This window comes from Micropterus salmoides, unplaced genomic scaffold (genome assembly GCF_014851395.1).
Source record: "Micropterus salmoides isolate LMB-PRFRI ecotype aquatic unplaced genomic scaffold, ASM1485139v1 Ms_hic_scaffold_7, whole genome shotgun sequence".
NCBI classification, from domain to species: Eukaryota; Metazoa; Chordata; class Actinopteri; order Centrarchiformes; family Centrarchidae; genus Micropterus; species Micropterus salmoides.
The window spans coordinates 38,869,419-38,892,040 of record NW_024044459.1 but is presented as its reverse complement, the minus strand read 5'-3'; the positions used below and the strand labels follow the sequence as shown (position 1 = coordinate 38,892,040).

Below are 22,622 nucleotides of genomic sequence, written 5' to 3'. Positions count from 1 at the left end.
GGGGGGTTTTCTTGTGCTGTGCTCACAGTTCTGGCAGCACTGATGCTGGTTGAGAAGGAGGATAGGAGCAGCTGGTATCCCTTAAGGTCGGCAGGGTCTTTGGTTTTTACCATTTTCGTTCAGCGGCTCTGAGATCAGTACGCAGCCCACGGATGGTAGCAGTTGCCACGGGTGGAACTGGTTCTGGCGAGCAGGCTTGGTGTGTAGAGGACACAGGCTATCCAGGCACAGGCTCAGTGTAGAGCGCAGAGACTGGGCGGCATCATTGACCTCGAGTGAGGAAAACGTGTTGAGGGGAGTTAGAGCGGAGGCTACCACCGAGGCAAAGTGAGCGGGAGACACGTCACGGAGGTTGCGGCGGTGCGAGACGTCCGGTGCCGGAACAATGGGCTGTTTCTAACTACAGACTTCAGAGCGCAGACCGACAGACTGTACCTGTCTCGCTGCGCTGGTGGAAATGAACTCGTCGTAGATTTTCGCAGCTCTAGTGGCCATCTTGCTCAGGGGGCGTGTCCTCTTGAACCTCTCCACAGCCAACCAGAAGTCCAGGTTCTCCTCGCTGAACTCTGACCTCAGGAAGTGACGGAACACCGCCAAACCATCTGACCAATAGGAAGAGAGCAAAGGGACAGTTCAGCCAATAGAGACAGACTGTCATACCACGTAGGCCTGTCCCCTCACTGATTATTGGTTAAATACAGAGACAAACAGGAAGCGATGTGTCTTACACTGATTGGTCAGCAGAGCTTCCAGACTCTCAGCCCACCTCAGCACCTCCCTTGTAGACGGTCTGAAAAATAAAACAAATGCACCTCAGACACACTGGAACCAGCAGGAACTAAACTGAATCATTAAGAAGAAACTGGACCCATCTGAAACCATTAGGACCCAAGAAGGAACCAAACGTGACCAGCAGGAACCAGTAGGAACACATTAGAACTAGCTGGAACATGTTAGAACCAGTAGACACCAGTTGGAACCGGCTGACTTTAGTCAAAACCAGTAGAGCTATGCTGGAACCAGTAGTGGGACCTTGTTGGAACCAACTGGAACCAGTCAGCACGAGAGTCAAGTTAGACAGTATAAACCAAGATCTTCAGATCCTGTCTGAGGGTTCAGGCTTGGTTTTAGGGTTCACGTTAGGATCAGGTTTAGGATCAGGGATCGGGGCTCCTACCTGTTGTTTCTCAGGGCTTTCTCCAAACTGTTACTATGGACGCAGGTACTCTTCTTCCGTGGCCGTAGAAACGCCAGGCGGCTCCGAACATCAGCGGCTCTGAGGAGACGATGATGATGAGTGACAGGAAGTGCAATCAAACCCTAACCTCTGATTCTTAGTATTCCATCTTAGGCCCCGCCCACTCTGAGATACCAGAAATAACCATGAGTCCTGATTGGAACTCTCTTGATTTGACTAACAGCTGTGGGACCCACTGCACATGCTCAGTAGAGAGTGTGTGTACATACAGACTCTTGGTCTTCTTCCTCAGTTGAAGGTTTCTGAACTCCGGATCCTGAACAAACAAAACAACAACTGTCAGACTCTACCTGGTTCTACTGGTCTCCTCTTTCCTCTACTGGTCTCTACTGGTCTCCCTTTTCCTCTACTGGTCTCTACTGGTCTCCTCTTTCCTCTACTGGTCTCCCTTTTCCTCTACTGGTCTCTACTGGTCTCCTCTACACTCTACTGGTCTCCTTTTTCCTCTACTGGTCTCTACTGGTCTCCTCTTTCCTCTACTGGTCTCCTTTTTCCTCTACTGGTCTCTACTGGTCTCCTTTTTCCTCTACTGGTCTCTACTGGTCTCCTCTTTCCTCTACTGGTCTCCTTTTTCCTCTACTGGTCTCTACTGGTCTCCTTTTTCCTCTACTGGTCTCTACTGGTCTCCTCTTTCCTCTACTGGTCTCTACTGGTCTCCCTTTTCCTCTACTGGTCTCTACTGGTCTCCTCTACACTCTACTGGTCTCCTCTTTCCTCTACTGGTCTCTACTGGTCTCCCTTTTCCTCTACTGGTCTCTACTGGTCTCCTCTACACTCTACTGGTCTCTACTGGTCTCCTCTACACTCTACTGGTCTCTACTGGTCTCCTCTTTCCTCTACTGGTCTCTACTGGTCTCCTTTTTCCTCTACTGGTCTCTACTGGTCTCCTCTTTCCTCTACTGGTCTCTACTGGTCTCCTTTTTCCTCTACTGGTCTCTACTGGTCTCCTCTACACTCTACTGGTCTCTACTGGTCTCCTTTTTCCTCTACTGGTCTCTACTGGTCTCCTCTTTCCTCTACTGGTCTCCTTTTTCCTCTACCCTCTACTGGTCTCCTTTTTCCTCTACTGGTCTCTACTAGTCTCCTCTGTACTCTACTGGTCTCCTCTTTCCTCTGCTGGTCTCTACTGGTCTCCTCTTTCCTCTACTGGTCTCCTTTTTCCTCTACTGGTCTCTACTGGTCTCCTCTTTCCTCTACTGGTCTCCTTTTTCCTCTACTGGTCTCCTCTTTCCTCTACTGGTCTCTACTGGTCTCCTCTATACTCTACTGGTCTCCTCTTTCCTCTACTGGTCTCCCTTTTCCTCTACTGGTCTCCTCTTTCCTCTACTGGTCTCCTCTTTCCTCTACTGGTCTCCCTTTTCCTCTACTGGTCTCTACTGGTCTCCCTTTTCCTCTACTGGTCTCTACTGGTCTCCTCTTTCCTCTACTGGTCTCCTTTTTCCTCTACTGGTCTCTACTGGTCTCCTTTTTCCTCTACTGGTCTCTACTGGTCTCCTTTTTCCTCTACTGGTCTCTACTGGTCTCCTTTTTCCTCTACTGGTCTCTACTGGTCTCCTTTTTCCTCTACTGGTCTCTACTGGTCTCCTTTTTCCTCTACTGGTCTCTACTGGTCTCCTCTACACTCTACTGGTCTCCTCTATACTCTACTGGTCTCCTCTATACTCTACTGGTCTCCTCTACACTCTACTGGTCTCCTCTATACTCTACTGGTCTCTACTGGTCTCCTCTATACTCTACTGGTCTCCTCTATACTCTACTGGTCTCCTCTATACTCTACTGGTCTCTACTGGTCTCCTCTATACTCTACTGGTCTCTACTGGTCTCCTCTATACTCTACTGGTCTCTACTGGTCTCCTCTATACTCTACTGGTCTCTACTGGTCTCCTCTATACTCTACTGGTCTCTACTGGTCTCCCTTTTCCTCTACTGGTCTCTACTGGTCTCCCTTTTCCTCTACTGGTCTCTACTGGTCTCCCTTTTCCTCTACTGGTCTCTACTGGTCTCCTTTTTCCTCTACTGGTCTCTACTAGTCTCCTCTTTAGTCTACTGGTCTCCTCTATTCGACGGGTCTCCACTGGTCTCCTGTGGAACTCCGCCCTAGTCTCAGCTGGTCTGTCCTAGTCTCTGCTGGTCTGTCCTAGTCTCTGCTGGTCTGTCCTAGTCTCAGCTGGTCTGTCCTAGTCTCTGCTGGTCTGTCCTAGTCTTTGCCGGTCTGTCCTAGTCTTTGCCGGTCCTACCTTGGAGCCGTTGAGCAGCAGCAGCATGTGGTGCAGAGACCTGCCCTCTCTGGTCAGCTGTTTCCTGAGGGTGTGGATGGAGGGGGGGCGGTGGCCCGGGCATGTGACGGGGTCGAGGTCAAAGGTCGTCGGGCGGGTGAGTCTATGGATGGTGCTGTCGGACAGGAAGCGGGGCGATCGAGGCTCCTGCAGTAGAGAACCCTCAGAGAGAGAGCGACGCAGAACTGAAACAGGAAACAACAGCAGTGTTTTTATTCAGCTGACACCTCAAACAGGCCAGGAGACCTTTTTACACCCAGAAACATTAAACCTGCTGCAGCGCCGACTAAGAACACTGAAGAGGAGCTTCAACAGGCTCTCTGATTCTGTTCGTGGACACCTTTAACACCCGAAACCTGTCAGACTGACCTGCAGGTCTGCAGCAGGGGAGAAACTCCTCAGCGCCTCCTTCCTCCTCGTCTTCATCACTCTCCTCCTCCTCCTGCTCCTCCTTCATGTTGAAGTGGTAGGGGCCGAGCAGGAGGCGCCGCCCCCCTACACCTCCGGTGTTCTCTGATGTTTCCGAGGCGCTCTCCCCCTCTCCTTGCTGCCGCTCTTCCACCTCTTCCTCTGCTCCTCCTCTCTCCTTCCAGACCAGACTCCTCTGGGTGGAGGAGGAGGAGGAGGGAGGCGGAGGGAGGAGGTGAGGTGGGGTGATGAAGGTTCTGGAAGGAGGTGAGGAAGACGTGGTGCATGGGGAGAGAGAGGAGAAGTGGGGAAGAGGAGTGGAGGAGGAGGAGAAGGGAGAGCTGGGGGAGTAAGTGGAGGGGGAGGGAGGTCTGAGGGAGTCACAGAGAGAGGAGTAGGGGGAGGAGGGGCGGAGGAGGGGAGGATCAGAAGAGGAGTAAGGAGCGGAAGGATGATAGATGAGGTCGGACTGACGGAGAGAGAGGAGGCCAAGGTCTGAGGGGAGGTCTGAGAGCTGAGGAGGAGGAGGAGAGAAGAGGGCGAGAGAAGACGAGAGGAGGAGGAGAGAAAGAGGAGGAGGTAAGATGCAATGCTGCCATAGAGGAGTCACAGATCAACAACATGCGGCTGAAATCCTGTCATGTGACGCTACGTTGGCGTTACTTCAGACGCGCTTCGATCTGTTCCTGGACCTGGACCTGGACCTGGACCTGGACCTGGACCTGGACCTGGACCTGGACCGACGCTGACGCCTCGTCTCTCCTTTAAACATTAGTCTAACGGCTCGTTGCTTTGAACTGTTGTTGACTTGATGTGACGCCCTGCATGTCGAAAACAACACTTGATAAGACGTGTTTTCACACCTCCTCTAGCTCTGTCCACCTCCTCTAGCTCTGTCCACCTCCTCTAGCTCTGAGTGCACCTCCTCTAGCTCTGATGTCCACCTCCTCTAGCTCTGTCCACCTCCTCTAGCTCTGAGTGCACCTCCTCTAGCTGTGATGTCCACCTCCTCTAGCTCTGTCCACCTCCTCTAGCTCTGAGTGCACCTCCTCTAGCTGTGATGTCCACCTCCTCTAGCTGTGATGTCCACCTCCTCTAGCTCTGAGTGCACCTCCTCTAGCTCTGAGTGCACCTCCTCTAGCTCTGATGTCCACCTCCTCTAGCTCTGATGTCCACCTCCTCTAGCTCTGATGTCCACCTCCTCTAGCTCTGAGTGCACCTCCTCTAGCTCTGAGTGCACCTCCTCTAGCTCTGATGTCCACCTCCTCTAGCTCTGATGTCCACCTCCTCTAGCTCTGAGTGCACCTCCTCTAGCTCTGAGTGCACCTCCTCTAGCTGTGATGTCCACCTCCTCTAGCTCTGATGTCCACCTCCTCTAGCTCTGATGTCCACCTCCTCTAGCTCTGATGTCCACCTCCTCTAGCTCTGATGTCCACCTCCTCTAGCTCTGATGTCCACCTCCTCTAGCTCTGAGTGCACCTCCTCTAGCTCTGATGTCCACCTCCTCTAGCTCTGAGTGCACCTCCTCTAGCTCTGATGTCCACCTCCTCTAGCTCTGATGTCCACCTCCTCTAGCTCTGAGTGCACCTCCTCTAGCTGTGATGTCCACCTCCTCTAGCTCTGAGTGCACCTCCTCTAGCTCTGATGTCCACCTCCTCTAGCTCTGAGTGCACCTCCTCTAGCTCTGATGTCCACCTCCTCTAGCTCTGAGTCCACCTCCTCTAGCTGTGATGTCCACCTCCTCTAGCTGTGATGTCCACCTCCTCTAGCTCTGAGTCCACCTCCTCTAGCTGTGATGTCCACCTCCTCTAGCTCTGATGTCCACCTCCTCTAGCTCTGATGTCCACCTCCTCTAGCTGTGATGTCCACCTCCTCTAGCTCTGAGTCCACCTCCTCTAGCTCTGATGTCCACCTCCTCTAGCTCTGAGTCCACCTCCTCTAGCTCTGAGTCCACCTCCTCTAGCTCTGATGTCCACCTCCTCTAGCTCTGATGTCCACCTCCTCTAGCTCTGATGTCCACCTCCTCTAGCTCTGATGTCCACCTCCTCTAGCTCTGATGTCCACCTCCTCTAGCTCTGAGTGCACCTCCTCTAGCTCTGAGTGCACCTCCTCTAGCTCTGATGTCCACCTCCTCTAGCTCTGAGTGCACCTCCTCTAGCTCTGAGTGCACCTCCTCTAGCTCTGAGTCCACCTCCTCTAGCTCTGAGTCCACCTCCTCTAGCTCTGATGTGCACCTCCTCTAGCTCTGAGTGCACCTCCTCTAGCTCTGAGTGCACCTCCTCTAGCTCTGATGTGCACCTCCTCTAGCTCTGAGTGCACCTCCTCTAGCTCTGAGTCCACCTCCTCTAGCTCTGATGTCCACCTCCTCTAGCTCTGATGTCCACCTCCTCTAGCTCTGATGTCCACCTCCTCTAGCTCTGAGTGCACCTCCTCTAGCTGTGATGTCCACCTCCTCTAGCTCTGATGTCCACCTCCTCTAGCTCTGATGTCCACCTCCTCTAGCTCTGATGTCCACCTCCTCTAGCTCTGAGTCCACCTCCTCTAGCTCTGAGTGCACCTCCTCTAGCTCTGAGTGCACCTCCTCTAGCTCTGAGTGCACCTCCTCTAGCTGTGATGTCCCAGTTAAGAAGAGACTGGTGAGATAAAATGATTCAGGAGAAAGTTTTTGGCCTGAGATTTAAGAGGACACAGACTTGGACATCAGCGGCGTGAGCCGGGGCTTCATCCATCGCGAGGAATTTCGGAGTTTTCCCGTCTCGCCACGTCTGACTACGACCTCCCACCAGTAGGAGGGCCGACCCTAAGCTGTCTGTCTGAGCCAAGGGGGTAAGCCAGAGATCGGACAGTGAAGCCGACCAAAGCCTGCAAGGACGGTTCTATGTAGGCCCAAAAATGACCCTGTGACACCCCGTCGCACACGAGAGACGTACCCGGACTGCTCAGATTATAAACTCTGTGAATCTAAAACAACTATTCGGCCATACGTGACGCTGCGTTGGTGTTTGGCAGGTGAGCCTCGGAGGCGGGCTGACAAACACACTGAGCCGAGAAACTTTTTGTTTGTGCCGCTATGCAGCTACCAGAATTACGGTGTTTCTGCCGTTGCCACGGTTATGCTGCGCGATCACGCGCAGTAGACGCTGGTGCCGACAGGAAGTGGCCCTGTAGTGGTATTGTATTAACAGGCTGCTCGCCGTTCAAACCAGCAGGGGGCTTCGTCCAGTCAGATACTGTCTATGGTCTGAGCTATGGCGAGCTGGTTCACCTTCCTGTGGGGTGGGTAGGTGTGTTTACAGGGGTGTCTGTGGCGTACCTGGTGGGTGTGTCCGCTCTCCTGGGCGACCAGCTGTAGTTGGATGTTGTCATGGAGACAGAGACTGACCCTGACCTTCTGCTCGATGCTGAAGGCCTCCAGACTGAAGAGACAGCGCCAGCAGCTCTGCGCGCTCTGCAGGAAGTAGATCTGGAGCGGCTCTGACGACACTGAACACACCACAACACACCGATCAGCCATAACATTACGACCCCCCCGCCTGATACTGCTGGGCCCTTCTGACCGCAGGGGCCAAGGGTTCCAGCAGAACATGGTCCAAAGCATCGCACTAGTAGCTTCGCCCCCCCGACCCTGTCCCCGGTTCGCAGTTCGCAGCTGTGACTTCTGGACCCCATTCTGAGAGGTTCTGACCCAGTTCTCGAGCCATCACAGTTTGGTTCTTGTCAGAGTGGCTCAGATCCTCACGCTGCCCATTGGTCCTGCTTCAACATCAACTCTGAGGACACGAGGTTCACCTGCTGCTGATGGGGTCCTGGAGATACGAGGTAATGCTCTGTGGTGATGTCATAGTGAAGTCAGGTCTAACTGTGTTTCTGTGTGAACCAATCAGGACCCAGACTGTGGACCTGTCTTTACTACAGCAGCAACAGGAAGCTCAGAGACAAAACGGGAAGTGGAACAAACCAAAAAACGCGTGCGTGCGTGCGTGCGTGCGTGCGTGCGTGCGTGCGTGCTAACCCTCTCTGAGCTGCAGTGTGTTCAGGTACAGTGGGCTCTGTAGGACGTTGCAGCGTCCAGCTTCGTCCTCTCTGGTGAACAGCAGCAGGTCACTGTAGATCAACACGGTCACCTGACACACACAGAAAGAGAAAGAGAAAAAGTGAGCGTGACGGTTCTACATTTGTGTCTCACTGTCGTCATGAGTAGCTCAGTGTCCCAGCAGTTCCACCAGGCTCTAACGAGAACCCGCTGCTGGTTCTGTGAGCAGCGTATCACTTGATGTTGCCCAGTGATTCAGCCTGTTGCTCTCGGTTGCAGCGCTGCCGTTCTACACCAATAAGATCCAAGATTTCCTCCAGCTAACAGGGCCAATCTAATGCATTTCCTTATTGATAGCGAATAATGGCGTCTGTTTAAAACCATGTGCAGGACGCCGTGTGTTTTAAAGAAGTATTTTACCATAAATATTTATTCATTATTTTGGACGCGCCGCACATTTCTCGCGCCGCGGCACCTAATCATTTACAAGCTAAGCTGTGATGTTGTCCAATAAGAATTCAGAATCTTAAACAGACTGGCGCATTGACAGGACAGAGGCAGAGGAGAGAGGGTGAAATCAGCTGGCCGGTGTGGGCGGGGAATCAGGCCAAACTGAACCAAACTGTGTTAGCGGTTAGCATGTGAGGTCACTTTGACCTCTGCTGCTGTGTTAGCGGTTAGCACGTGAGGTCACTTTGACCTCTGCTGCTGTGTTAGCGGTTAGCACGTGATGTCATGATGTCACTTTGACCTCTGCTGCTGTGTTAGCGGTTAGCACGTGATGTCACTTTGGCCTCTGCTGCTGTGTTAGCGGTTAGCACGTGATGTCACTTTAACCTCTGCTGCTGTGTTAGCGGTTAGCACGTGATGTCATGATGTCACTTTGACCTCTGCTGCTGTGTTAGCGGTTAGCACGTGATGTCACTTTGACCTCTGCTGCTGTGTTAGCGGTTAGCACGTGATGTCACTTTGACCTCTGCTGCTGTGTTAGCGGTTAGCATGTGATGGTTAGCATGCGGCACGCGGTTAGCATGTGATGTCATGATGTTAGCGGTTAGCATGTGATGTCATGATGTTAGCGGTTAGCATATGATGTCATGATGTCACTTTGACCTCCGCTGCTGTGTTAGCGGTTAGCATGTGATGTCATGATGTCACTTTGGCCTCTGCTGCTGTGTTAGCGGTTAGCACGTGATGTCACTTTGGCCTCTGCTGCTGTGTTAGCGGTTAGCACGTGATGTCACTTTAACCTCTGCTGCTGTGTTAGCGGTTAGCACGTGATGTCATGATGTCACTTTGACCTCTGCTGCTGTGTTAGCGGTTAGCACGTGATGTCACTTTAACCTCTGCTGCTGTGTTAGCGGTTAGCACGTGATGTCACTTTGACCTCTGCTGCTGTGTTAGCGGTTAGCACGTGATGTCACTTTGACCTCTGCTGCTGTGTTAGCGGTTAGCACGTGATGTCATGATGTCACTTTGGCCTCTGCTGCTGTGTTAGCGGTTAGCACGTGATGTCACTTTGACCTCTGCTGCTGTGTTAGCGGTTAGCGCGTGATGTCACTTTGACCTCTGCTGCTGTGTTAGCGGTTAGCACGTGATGTCACTTTGACCTCTGCTGCTGTGTTAGCGGTTAGCACGTGATGTCATGATGTCACTTTGACCTCTGCTGCTGTGTTAGCGGTTAGCACGTGATGTCACTTTGACCTCTGCTGCTGTGTTAGCGGTTAGCGCGTGATGTCACTTTGACCTCTGCTGCTGTGTTAGCGGTTAGCGCGTGATGTCACTTTAACCTCTGCTGCTGTGTTAGCGGTTAGCACGTGATGTCATGATGTCACTTTGACCTCTGCTGCTGTGTTAGCGGTTAGCACGTGATGTCACTTTAACCTCTGCTGCTGTGTTAGCGGTTAGCACGTGATGTCACTTTGACCTCTGCTGCTGTGTTAGCGGTTAGCACGTGATGTCACTTTGACCTCTGCTGCTGTGTTAGCGGTTAGCACGTGATGTCATGATGTCACTTTGACCTCTGCTGCTGTGTTAGCGGTTAGCATGTGATGTCATGATGTTAGCGGTTAGCATGTGATGTCATGATGTTAGCGGTTAGCATGTGATGTCATGATGTTAGCGGTTAGCATATGATGTCATGATGTCACTTTGACCTCCGCTGCTGTGTTAGCGGTTAGCATGTGATGTCATGATGTCACTTTGACCTCTGCTGCTGTGTTAGCGGTTAGCACGTGATGTCACTTTGACCTCTGCTGCTGTGTTAGCGGTTAGCACGTGATGTCACTTTAACCTCTGCTGCTGTGTTAGCGGTTAGCACGTGATGTCACTTTGACCTCTGACCTCTGCTGCTGTGTTAGCAGTTAGCGCGTGATGTCACTTTGACCTCTGCTGCTGTGTTAGCGGTTAGCACGTGATGTCACTTTGACCTCTGCTGCTGTGTTAGCGGTTAGCACGTGATGTCACTTTGACCTCTGCTGCTGTGTTAGCGGTTAGCACGTGATGTCATGATGTCACTTTGACCTCTGCTGCTGTGTTAGCGGTTAGCACGTGATGTCATGATGTCACTTTGACCTCTGCTGCTGTGTTAGCGGTTAGCACGTGATGTCACTTTGACCTCTGCTGCTGTGTTAGCGGTTAGCACGTGATGTCACTTTGACCTCTGCTGCTGTGTTAGCGGTTAGCACGTGATGTCATGATGTCACTTTGACCTCTGCTGCTGTGTTAGCGGTTAGCACGTGATGTCATGATGTTAGCGGTTAGCATGTGATGTCATGATGTTAGCGGTTAGCACGTGAGGTCACTTTGACCTCTGCTGCTGTGTTAGCGGTTAGCACGTGATGTCACTTTGGCCTCTGCTGCTGTGTTAGCGGTTAGCACGTGATGTCACTTTGACCTCTGCTGCTGTGTTAGCGGTTAGCACGTGATGTCACTTTGACCTCTGCTGCTGTGTTAGCGGTTAGCACGTGATGTCACTTTGACCTCTGCTGCTGTGTTAGCGGTTAGCACGTGATGTCATGATGTTAGCGGTTAGCATGTGATGTCATGATGTCACTTTGACCTCTGCTGCTGTGTTAGCGGTTAGCACGTGAGGTCACTTTGACCTCTGCTGCTGTGTTAGCGGTTAGCACGTGATGTCACTTTGACCTCTGCTGCTGTGTTAGCGGTTAGCACGTGATGTCACTTTGACCTCTGCTGCTGTGTTAGCGGTTAGCACGTGATGTCACTTTGACCTCTGCTGCTGTGTTAGCGGTTAGCACGTGATGTCATGATGTCACTTTGACCTCTGCTGCTGTGTTAGCGGTTAGCACGTGAGGTCACTTTGACCTCTGCTGCTGTGTTAGCGGTTAGCGCGTGATGTCACTTTGACCTCTGCTGCTGTGTTAGCGGTTAGCACGTGATGTCACTTTAACCTCTGCTGCTGTGTTAGCGGTTAGCACGTGATGTCATGATGTCACTTTGACCTCTGCTGCTGTGTTAGCGGTTAGCATGTGATGTCATGATGTTAGCGGTTAGCATGTGATGTCATGATGTCACTTTGGCCTCTGCTGCTGTGTTAGCGGTTAGCACGTGATGTCACTTTGACCTCTGCTGCTGTGTTAGCGGTTAGCACGTGAGGTCACTTTGACCTCTGCTGCTGTGTTAGCGGTTAGCACGTGATGTCACTTTGACCTCTGACCTCTGCTGCTGTGTTAGCGGTTAGCACGTGATGTCACTTTGACCTCTGCTGCTGTGTTAGCGGTTAGCACGTGATGTCACTTTGACCTCTGCTGCTGTGTTAGCGGTTAGCGCGTGATGTCACTTTGACCTCTGCTGCTGTGTTAGCGGTTAGCACGTGATGTCACTTTGACCTCTGCTGCTGTGTTAGCGGTTAGCACGTGATGTCATGATGTTAGCGGTTAGCATGTGATGTCATGATGTCACTTTGGCCTCTGCTGCTGTGTTAGCGGTTAGCACGTGATGTCATGATGTTAGCGGTTAGCATGTGATGTCATGATGTCACTTTGACCTCTGCTGCTGTGTTAGCGGTTAGCACGTGATGTCACTTTGGCCTCTGCTGCTGTGTTAGCGGTTAGCGCGTGATGTCACTTTGACCTCTGACCTCTGCTGCTGTGTTAGCAGTTAGCGCGTGATGTCACTTTGACCTCTGACCTCTGCTGCTGTGTTAGCAATTAGCGCGTGATGTCACTTTGACCTCTGACCTCTGCTGCTGTGTTAGCGTCTAACGGACAGCAGACAGACGTCTCAGCTTCCAGCCGAACAAACCATGAAACTAAAACATTCCCAGAAACAGTCTGTGTGTCAGCAGTGTGATCCATTACTGTGAAACTGATCCTGGTTCAGCTCTCAGAGGTCGTGGTGTCCTTCAGGATCAGGTTCTGCTGTAGTCGATAATCAGCAGACAGTACTCTGTGTGTACCTCCTGTGCAGTCATTGTAGTAGTACTATTATTCGTGCAGTACTGGTTAACTTGGCAGAAGTATTACGGGCAGGATATCAGCAAGTCTTTTCTGGATTAATCATTTATTCTGTCAGACAACAGAACGGTCAGTGTGACATCTTGTTGGGTCCAACCAAAGATCTTCAGAACAGAAGCTGGACCCTGAGTCACTGAGCAGAACATTTACAGTATACTGCAGTACAGGTACCTTCGCAGGCAGCAGGTCAGCCTGGTGTAGAACCATTTCCTCTGACATCAGCAGGGTTCTGTCCGGGCTGCACAGATCCAGAGGCTGGAAACAACAACAAGAGAACAGAACATCAAGCCAGCTGTATCTTGGTCCGGGACTGGTTCTGGGTTAGGTTGACGGGGTTTTGGCTTGTGTTCTAGGTTCAATATAAGGGCCTTGGTTCTGGCTGAGGTGAAAAGATCTAGGTTAGGACTAGATTGGTTCTAGGTCAGGTTCAAGGTTCTAGTTTGTGTTCTAGGTTAGATATAAGAGTCACAGATTGGTTCTGAATTATAGATTCTGACCCAGATGAAGATGGGGAAGATGAGGGTCTTTGGTTCTGGGACTGGTTCGGGTTAAAGGTTTTAGGTTCTGACCTGGATGAAGATGGGGAAGATGAGGGTCTTTGGTTCTGGGACTGGTTCGGGTTAAAGGTTTTAGGTTCTGACCTGGATGAAGATGGGGAAGATGAGGGTCTTTGGTTCTGGGACTGGTTCGGGTTAAAGGTTTTAGGTTCTGACCTGGATGAAGATGGGGAAGATGAGGGTCTTTGGTTCTGGGACTGGTTCGGGTTAAAGGTTTTAGGTTCTGACCTGGATGAAGATGCGGAAGATGAGGGTCTTTGGTTCTGGGACTGGTTCGGGTTAAAGGTTTTAGGCTCTGACCTGGGACTGGTTCGGGTTAAAGGTTTTAGGTTCTGACCTGGATGAAGATGCGGAAGATGAGGGTCTTTGGTTCTGGGACTGGTTCGGGTTAAAGGTTTTAGGCTCTGACCCAGATGAAGATGGGGAAGATGAGGGTCTTTGGTTCTGGGACTGGTTCGGGTTAAAGGTTTTAGGCTCTGACCTGGGACTGGTTCGGGTTAAAGGTTTTAGGCTCTGACCCGGATGAAGATGGGGAAGATGAGGGTCTTTGGTTCTGGGACTGGTTCGGGTTAAAGGTTTTAGGCTCTGACCTGGGACTGGTTCGGGTTAAAGGTTTTAGGCTCTGACCCGGATGAAGATGGGGAAGATGAGGGTCTTTGGTTCTGGGACTGGTTCGGGTTAAAGGTTTTAGGCTCTGACCCGGATGAAGATGGGGAAGATGAGGGTCTTTGGTTCTGGGACTGGTTCGGGTTAAAGGTTTTAGGCTCTGACCCGGATGAAGATGGGGAAGATGAGGGTCTTTGGTTCTGGGACTGGTTCGGGTTAAAGGTTTTAGGCTCTGACCCGGATGAAGATGGGGAAGATGAGGGTCTTTGGTTCTGGGACTGGTTTGGGTTAAAGGTTTTAGGCTCTGACCTGGGACTGGTTCGGGTTAAAGGTTTTAGGCTCTGACCTGGACGAAGATGGGGAAGATGAGGGTTTTGGGTGCCAGGGTGACGTAGGTTCCGTAGGTGGAGCAGGGCAGATGTGACTGGACGATGGTGCAGTTCTGGTAGTTGCCGTAGTTGGTGGGCTGGGCTGATGAAGAGGAGGTGGGGGGGGTATGGGTGAGGGTGGAAGTGTGACCAGTGAATGGCCGCTGTGACATCCCGGGTCGGGGGTCGTGGAGCAGGTTCTGACCTCTGCTGGGGTGAGTCTGGTACAGACGCCCTGGTGATCAGAGACACAGGTGATCAGATTCTAATCAAGACAGCGAAAGATGATCAGCACTCAGTGAGGACGCTGTACCGATCGTTCCGTTCCTGTCGTGATAAACCGGCTGCAGCAGCTGAAACACAGAGAGCACAGGCGGAGAACCTTTTATTTCAGGCGGAAGATCCAGAGGTGGGAACCTGGAGACCCCTGGAGACCTCGTTTCCAAAGACTCACCTGTTCTCCCGGGTTGACAGGTGACAGGATGATGTAATTGTCTCCATGTGATGATGTCACACGGGTGCCCTTGAGCGTGGTGGTGCGAGGTGAATACTCAGTCACCTCCTCCTCCTCCTCCTCCTGTTCCTCCTCCTGCTCCTCCTTCCTGTCCCTCCACAGAGAACCCAGAGCCCCTAAACCGGACCTCACCCCCGACCTCTGACCCCATCTGGGGCCATGCTTACTGTGGGCGGGGTGAGGCAGCAGCTTCCTGCCTGTTGTCTAGGAAACAAAGAGGAAACAAGGTGACGTTAGCTTAGCATAAGATTAGCTCATCTGACCCACTCCAAGAGAAGCAGGCGGCTGGTTCACCAACAAGTGAGGTCATCGCCCTTTTAAAGGTTCTGTTACGGCACCTTCTTCCTCGAGTCGCTGGCCAGCGTGGAGGCGGAGTTCAGGTGGAGACCCTACAACCACAACACAGGAAGTGAAGATCAGAGAGACGTCATCGATCCTGCTGAGTAAAGCTTTCTGATAACTTCTTTCTGTCAGGCGTCCAGGTCGGACCCTGCAGGCCTCACTTCCTGTCAATAGGAGTTCAGTCCCCTGTGGGCATCTACCGAGCAGCCTAACCAGCGGGGGCCACAATGCTTCCATCAGACTGACTAAAGGTTCTGAGTTCTGGGCATGTGAGAGCGAAATGTAAATCCCAGCAGCATCATGGGGCCTCATGATGCATCTCATTAGTAAAGTGTTGTAATGATATATAAAACCTTCCAGTAGCAGAAAGTCAAAGTGCTAGTAGGACCTCACATTAGAACATCAGTGCAGAACTTCCTGTTCTGACCAGCAGGTGAAGACTCACCGTGTTGTGTGCAGGTGGGCGGAGCGAAGCCTCACATCCTGACCGGAGCTCAGGTAACCCTCTCCAGACCACCAGCACGATCTGAGACGGACAACTCCTGAACCCACAGACACAAATTTTAATGTGGATATCAGCAGAGTCAGTATAAAAGTTAAACATGTACATCTAATTATTATTTAACAAAAAGTGTTCCTTCGCTAAAATACTGAACTAAAACAGTGTGAGATCTGAGGGCTGTTGTCTGATTAATCTTAGATCACATTCGCCCGCCTTCAGACGGTACTGAGGGCTGATGTCTGTTTAATCTGAGATCACATTCGCCCGCCCTCAGACAGTAGTGAGGGCTGGTCTGTTTATCTGAGATCACATTTGCCCGCCTTAAGACTGTACTGAGGGCTGAGGTCTGTAAAATCTGAGATCACCTTAGAAACAGACCGCCTTCAAACTGTACTGAGGGCTGCGCCTGTTTAATCTGAGATCACATTCGCCCGCCTTCAGACTGTACTGAGGGCTGAGGTCTGTAAAATCTGCGATCACCTTAGAAACAGGCCGCCTTCAGACTGTACTGAGGGCTGTGGTCTGTTTAATCTGAGATCACTTTAGAAACAGGCCGCCTTCAGACTGTACTGAGGGCTGAGGTCTGTTTAATCTGAGATCACATTTGCCCGCCTTAAGACTGTACTGAGGGCTGAGGTCTGTAAAATCTGCGATCACCTTAGAAACAGGCCGCCTTCAGACTGTACTGAGGGCTGAAGTCTATTTAATCTGAGATCACATTCGCCCGCCTTCAGACTGTACTGAGGGCTGAGGTCTGTAAAATCTGCGATCACCTTAGAAACAGGCCGCCTTCAGACTGTACTGAGGGCTGAGGTCTGTAAAATCTGCGATCACCTTAGAAACAGGCCGCCTTCAGACTGTACTGAGGGCTGAAGTCTATTTAATCTGAGATCACATTCGCCCGCCTTCAGACTGTACTGAGGGCTGAGGTCTGTAAAATCTGCGATCACCTTAGAAACAGGCCGCCTTCAGACTGTACTGAGGGCTGAGGTCTGTTTAATCTGAGATCACTTTAGAAACAGGCCGCCTTCAGACTGTACTGAGGGCTGAGGTCTGTTTATCTGAGATCACATTTGCCCGCCTTAAGACTGTACTGAGGGCTGAGGTCTGTAAAATCTGCGATCACCTTAGAAACAGGCCGCCTTCAGACTGTACTGAGGGCTGTGGTCTGTTTAAACTGAGATCACTTTAGAAACAGGCCGCCTTCAGACTGTACTGAGGGCTGTGGTCTGTTTAATCTGAGATCACTTTAGAAACAGGCCGCCTTCAGACTGTAAGAGGGCTGAAGTCTATTTAATCTGAGATCACATTCGCCCGCCTTCAGACTGTACTGAGGGCTGAGGTCTGTAAAATCTGCGATCACCTTAGAAACAGGCCGCCTTCAGACTGTACTGAGGGCTGAAGTCTATTTAATCTGAAATCACATTCGCCCGCCTTCAGACTGTACTGAGGGCTGAGGTCTGTAAAATCTGCGATCACCTTAGAAACAGGCCGCCTTCAGACTGTACTGAGGGCTGAGGTCTGTTTAATCTGAGATCACTTTAGAAACAGGCCGCCTTCAGACTGTACTGAGGGCTGAGGTCTGTTTAATCTGAGATCACTTTAGAAACAGGCCGCCTTCAGACTGTACAGAGGGCTGAAGTCTATTTAATCTGAGATCACATTCGCCCGCCTTCAGACTGTACTGAGGGCTGAGGTCTGTAAAATCTGCGATCACCTTAGAAACAGGCCGCCTTCAGACTGTACTGAGGGCTGTGGTCTGTTTAATCTGAGATCACTTTAGAAACAGGCCGCCTTCAGACTGTACTGAGGGCTGAGGTCTGTTTAATCTGAGATCACTTTAGAAACAGGCCGCCTTCAGACTGTACTGAGGGCTGTGGTCTGTTTAATCTGAGATCACTTTAGAAACAGGCCGCCTTCAGACTGTACTGAGGGCTGAGTGAATGACATCCTAGATCCGATCAGTCTGGTTTTAAGAGGGGCCACTCTAAGGTCAGCTGAAGCTGCTGCCCAGTCCTCGGTTCTTATCCTGCTTGGCCTATCAGCTGCCTTTGACGCAGTCAACCACAGGATCCTGCTATCCGCTCTCTCAGCGACGGGAATCTCGGGTAAAGCACTCCTGTGGTGGGCGTTCCTACAATGTGTCTTGGCGAGGACAATTATGCTCCTCCCACTGCCTCTCCACAGGTACTGAGTCAGAATGAGGGGCGTGGTTACCTGATGGCGTGGGCAAGGTCGACACACTTCCAGGTTTCGACAGGAAGTCCGTTCAGCTGCAGGACCGAGTCTCCCTGACGGAGACCCGCCTGATGAGCCGGACCGCCTACAGACAGACAGACAGATGATGTCACTGATGATGTCACAGACATTATTACCAGTTGTATAGAATGACATCACAGTTTTAGTGCGTTTGTGGTTTCTCACCAGAGTCGACGGCCTGGACTCGGACCGGACAGTCGGAGCAGATCGTGAATCCAAAACCATCTTTTCCTCGAACAACGTTCACCTGCAGACGACGACACGGGCAGCAGAGACTGTCAGCTCAGTACATATGGAAACACACACGCTCTCTTTCTAGTCTTTGAGCTCAACATTCACACATTGGTGGAGCAATGTGAACAGCCGCCAGGACACTTCGACACGCAGTCTGGAGGAGCCGGGGATTGAAACGCCGGCCTTCCGATTAACGGCCAACCCGCTCTACCCCGTGTGCCACTGTGGGGATGTTTGTGTGTGACGCTGGGTAAAAGCTCTGCCACATGAGTAAATGTAATTTTAGGATTTTGCAGATGATGATCAAAGAAAAACAATCTGAAACAAACATGATGATAAAATCATCATCTCTCTGGAAACGAGCTCAGATCTGTGTGAAACCAAGAAACAACTATCAATCAATAAACCAACGACACGTCCGGTTCCTGGTTCAGGTGTCACATTCAGTTAGACGGGGTACCGACACGAAGACTCGTCTCCTGACGTTCTGCTATGAAGCCGTCTTCGTTTCAAGCAGTGCAGCGTGCAGCCTGCAGGGGGCGCCGTGTTCACTCATGTTGACAGAGTCAAGATGTTTCTGTCAGACCCAGACTGGAGGTCTGTCTGGGTCCTGGTCTCCGAGCTGTTTCCATGACTCTGCAAACACTGGCGCTCTGGAGGAAAGGTCGGCTCCTCCTGAGAGTTTTCTCTGCACAAAGGAAGTTTGATGTCCCTGAGCTCAGACTGACAGGCTGATATTAAAACTCCTGCAGGGGCTGAGGTCTTTAAAGAGGACTGAGACCCTCAGTGTTTGTGCTTCTCTGCAGGGTCAGCCTGGTCCACATGTCCACAGAGTCACATTTTAACACAGTGATGACTGGAGACAGGCGGAGCTCCTATTAGACTTTCTAAACCTCCAAAAGTGTCTGACGGCAGGCGGTGAAGCGACGTCCACGTGCAACACGCGCTAATGTTAGCTTAGCAATGGAGTCCGCTAACGTCAACAAATGACTGGCACCCACCGACCCAGAGTCCGAAGCCAAAGCCAGTATTACTGCAGAGCGTTAGCTAGCTAACGTAGCACAAAAGACTGTCTTACATCCATTCAGAGTCACGGTGCTGATCTGGCTGGTAGACCCTGACCCACGTCAGCTGGCGTTGTGGGGCAGATCCACGCAGCGTGGCTGGGTTGTAGCTAACCTTAGCTTGCTTGCTAGCTAGCTGGCCAACATGCCTAATCAAAGTAAACTGACGACACGTCTCTCTCTCTCTCTCTCTCTCTCTCTCTTCAGGTCTGAGCAGAGTTAGCTTAGCTCTGACCGCAGCCTTTTTCCTGGGGTGGTTGCAGCTCTTGAGATGGCGTTTGCTCTGGCTGGGTGGTCAGAAAATGGCGTGGGCGGTGATGGTCTCATGGTCCGCTGAACTTAATCCAGTCCCTGTGCTTCCTTTTGCAGCTGTCGTTGAGAGTCTTCCTGTCGTAGGCGCTGGAGGTGAACCCTGGACAGCTCTGGCCCAACTGGACCTGTTTGAACCAACGATCACTTTCTACTAGCAAAGAGCGATGCAAGACAGGGCGGCCAACTAGCTAGCTCTAAGCTAAGCTGTGGCTGCTCGCCGTGGGCCTGGCGTGGGTTGGTGTCACAGAGCAACATCTCAGACAGTAACGTTCCTCTAAACGTGACGTTTCCAGCGTTCAGCCTCGTGTTTGTCACGTCGGAGCAACAGAAGCTGACTGCAGTTCAGTTTACGGCCACCGGAGTCACTAACAACAAGGGTCTGAGGACGTTCCACACAGAACCTTTACATTTCTGTTTACCACTGATCTGGAAAGCTGGACAGTGATGCTTCAGTTTTTGATTGTAAAAGGGAAACACCTTCTCACTCCCTCATCACGTATGTACGCAGGTAAAGACCCGTTGGCGTCAGCTTGTAACACTGTAGCGTCACGTTTGAACGCTAAAGGTCGGCGTGGGATATTTAACAGAGCAGGAGGAGGTTGGGGTCAGGGGCGTCGCACAAACATCTGGACCCTGTACATAAGCATTCCCTGTGGGCGCCTCCACGGCTGTTCTTTCTTTGTGGGCTCTCCTAACACGAGGACCCCGTTTACTCAGTCCCCCCCCAGGAGACCGCGAGGACTCTGGTATTTCTTTCCTGTGTGGAACAAAACGTCAGCAACGCATGTTTTTAGTTAAGTCAAGCAACCAAAACTGCGACATTAACCACTAGTTTTATTATTATTTCTAACCGGACGCTCTGTATGTTTTGTTGCTAACTTGACCTACACGTGCGACAGCGACGCTGAAGCGGTGACCAGGCGTCCGTCTGACGAGTCTGATTTCATCCCTTTAACAGAAGAAGTTTCTCTCTCGTGTTTCACCTTAAGTCACAAACTGATCGGCTGCTGATGGGTTAATGGACTACTGATCATCAGAAACACGTTAACACATTTACTGATCATCAGTGTCGCCGATCATGTGACTCCCTCTCAGCTCCAGCTGCTTGTTTGGTCCACATCGGGCTGACTGTCAGCTTTCAGCAACTGAGCCAATCAGGTGGAGGCGCCTTCAGAACAGTTCACATCAGCGAGACGACTGAAGCGTTAAAGTGCAGCAATCAGTTTCTGTTTGGACAGCTGAGTGTTTGAGTAGCGCCGGACAACACGGAGGACCGCCGCCTGTTCAAACACACACACACACACAGTGCAACACACTGACACACAGTAACACACGTACTGTAACACACACAGTGCAACACACTGACACACAGTAACACACGTACTGTAACACACACAGTGCAACACACTGACACACAGTAACACACGTACTGTAACACACACAGTGCAACACACTGACACACAGTAACACACACACAGTGCAACACACACAGTGCAACACACTGACACACAGTAACACACACACAGTGCAACACACACAGTGCAACACACTGACACACAGTAACACACGTACTGTAACACACACAGTGCAACACACTGACACACAGTAACACACGTACTGTAACACACACAGTGCAACACACTGACACACAGTAACACACGTACTGTAACACACACACACAGTGCAACACACTGACACACAGTAACACACGTACTGTAACACACACAGTGCAACACACTGACACACAGTAACACACACACAGTGCAACACACACAGTGCAACACACTGACACACAGTAACACACACACAGTGCAACACACACAGTGCAACACACTGACACACAGTAACACACACACAGTGCAACACACACAGTGCAACACACTGACACACAGTAACACACACACAGTGCAACACACACAGTGCAACACACTGACACACAGTAACACACACACAGTACAACACACACAGTGCAACACACTGACACACAGTAACACACACAGTGCAACACACTGACACACAGTAACACACACAGTGCAACACACTGACACACAGTAACACACGTACTGTAACACACACAGTGCAACACACTGACACACAGTAACACACACAGTGCAACACACTGACACACAGTAACACACACAGTGCAACACACTGACACACAGTAACACACATACTGTAACACACACAGTGCAACACACTGACACACAGTAACACACACAGTGCAACACACACAGTGCAACACACTGACACACAGTAACACACACAGTGCAACACACACAGTGCAACACACTGACACACAGTAACACACGTACTGTAACACACACACACAGTGCAACACACTGACACACAGTAACACACGTACTGTAACACACACAGTGCAACACACTGACACACAGTAACACACACAGTGCAACACACTGACACACAGTAACACACACAGTGCAACACACACAGTGCAACACACTGACACACAGTAACACACGCACTGTAACACACAGTGCAACACACTGACACACAGTAACACACGTACTGTAACACACACACACAGTGCAACACACTGACACACAGTAACACACGTACTGTAACACACACACACAGTGCAACACACTGACACACAGTAACACACACAGTGCAACACACTGACACACAGTAACACACGTACTGTAAAACACACAGTGCAACACACTGACACACAGTAACACACACAGTGCAACACACACAGTGCAACACACTGACACACAGTAACACACGTACTGTAACACACACACACAGTGCAACACACTGACACACAGTAACACACGTACTGTAACACACACACACAGTGCAACACACTGACACACAGTAACACACACAGTGCAACACACTGACACACAGTAACACACACAGTGCAACACACACACTGCAACACACTGACACACAGTAACAAACACAGTGCAACACACACAGTGCAACACACACAGTGCAACACACTGACACACAGTAACAAACACAGTGCAACACACACAGTGCAACACACACTGCAACACACTGACACACAGTAACACACACAGTGCAACACACAGTGCAACACACTGACACACAGTAACACACACAGTAACACACGTACTGTAACACACACACAGTGCAACACACTGACACACAGTAACACGCACAGTAACACACAGTGCAACACACACAGTGCAACACACTGACACAGTAACACGCACAGTAACACACAGTGCACACACAGTGCAACACACTGACACACAGTAACACACACAGTAACACACACAATGCAACACACACAGTGCAACACACTGACACACAGTAACACACACAGTGCAACACACTGACACACAGTAACACACACAGTGCAACACACACACTGCAACACACTGACACACAGTAACAAACACAGTGCAACACACACAG

The 22,622-nt window shown here is 51.0% G+C and overlaps 1 protein-coding gene across 3 annotated transcripts in view; it reads right to left on the bottom strand.

The window, feature by feature from the left end:
* The window catches only part of LOC119891413 (regulator of G-protein signaling 3-like), a 52,656-nt gene that overhangs the window by 1,878 nt on the left and 28,156 nt on the right, over nt 1-22,622 (bottom strand). For all 3 annotated transcript variants that reach the window (XM_038703047.1, XM_038703046.1, XM_038703048.1), the window contains 16 exons: nt 17,767-17,848; nt 17,560-17,665; nt 15,286-15,382; nt 14,837-14,887; nt 14,439-14,702; nt 14,298-14,337; nt 13,963-14,219; nt 12,625-12,708; nt 7,955-8,066; nt 7,256-7,425; nt 3,904-4,456; nt 3,496-3,719; nt 1,468-1,514; nt 1,178-1,276; nt 729-790; nt 436-602 (listed from right to left, as the gene is read on the bottom strand). In XM_038703047.1, the coding sequence (XP_038558975.1) occupies nt 436-602; nt 729-790; nt 1,178-1,276; nt 1,468-1,514; nt 3,496-3,719; nt 3,904-4,456; nt 7,256-7,425; nt 7,955-8,066; nt 12,625-12,708; nt 13,963-14,219; nt 14,298-14,337; nt 14,439-14,702; nt 14,837-14,887; nt 15,286-15,382; nt 17,560-17,665; nt 17,767-17,848 (2,415 nt within the window). The remainder of the gene's footprint in view (nt 1-435; nt 603-728; nt 791-1,177; nt 1,277-1,467; nt 1,515-3,495; nt 3,720-3,903; nt 4,457-7,255; nt 7,426-7,954; nt 8,067-12,624; nt 12,709-13,962; nt 14,220-14,297; nt 14,338-14,438; nt 14,703-14,836; nt 14,888-15,285; nt 15,383-17,559; nt 17,666-17,766; nt 17,849-22,622) is intronic.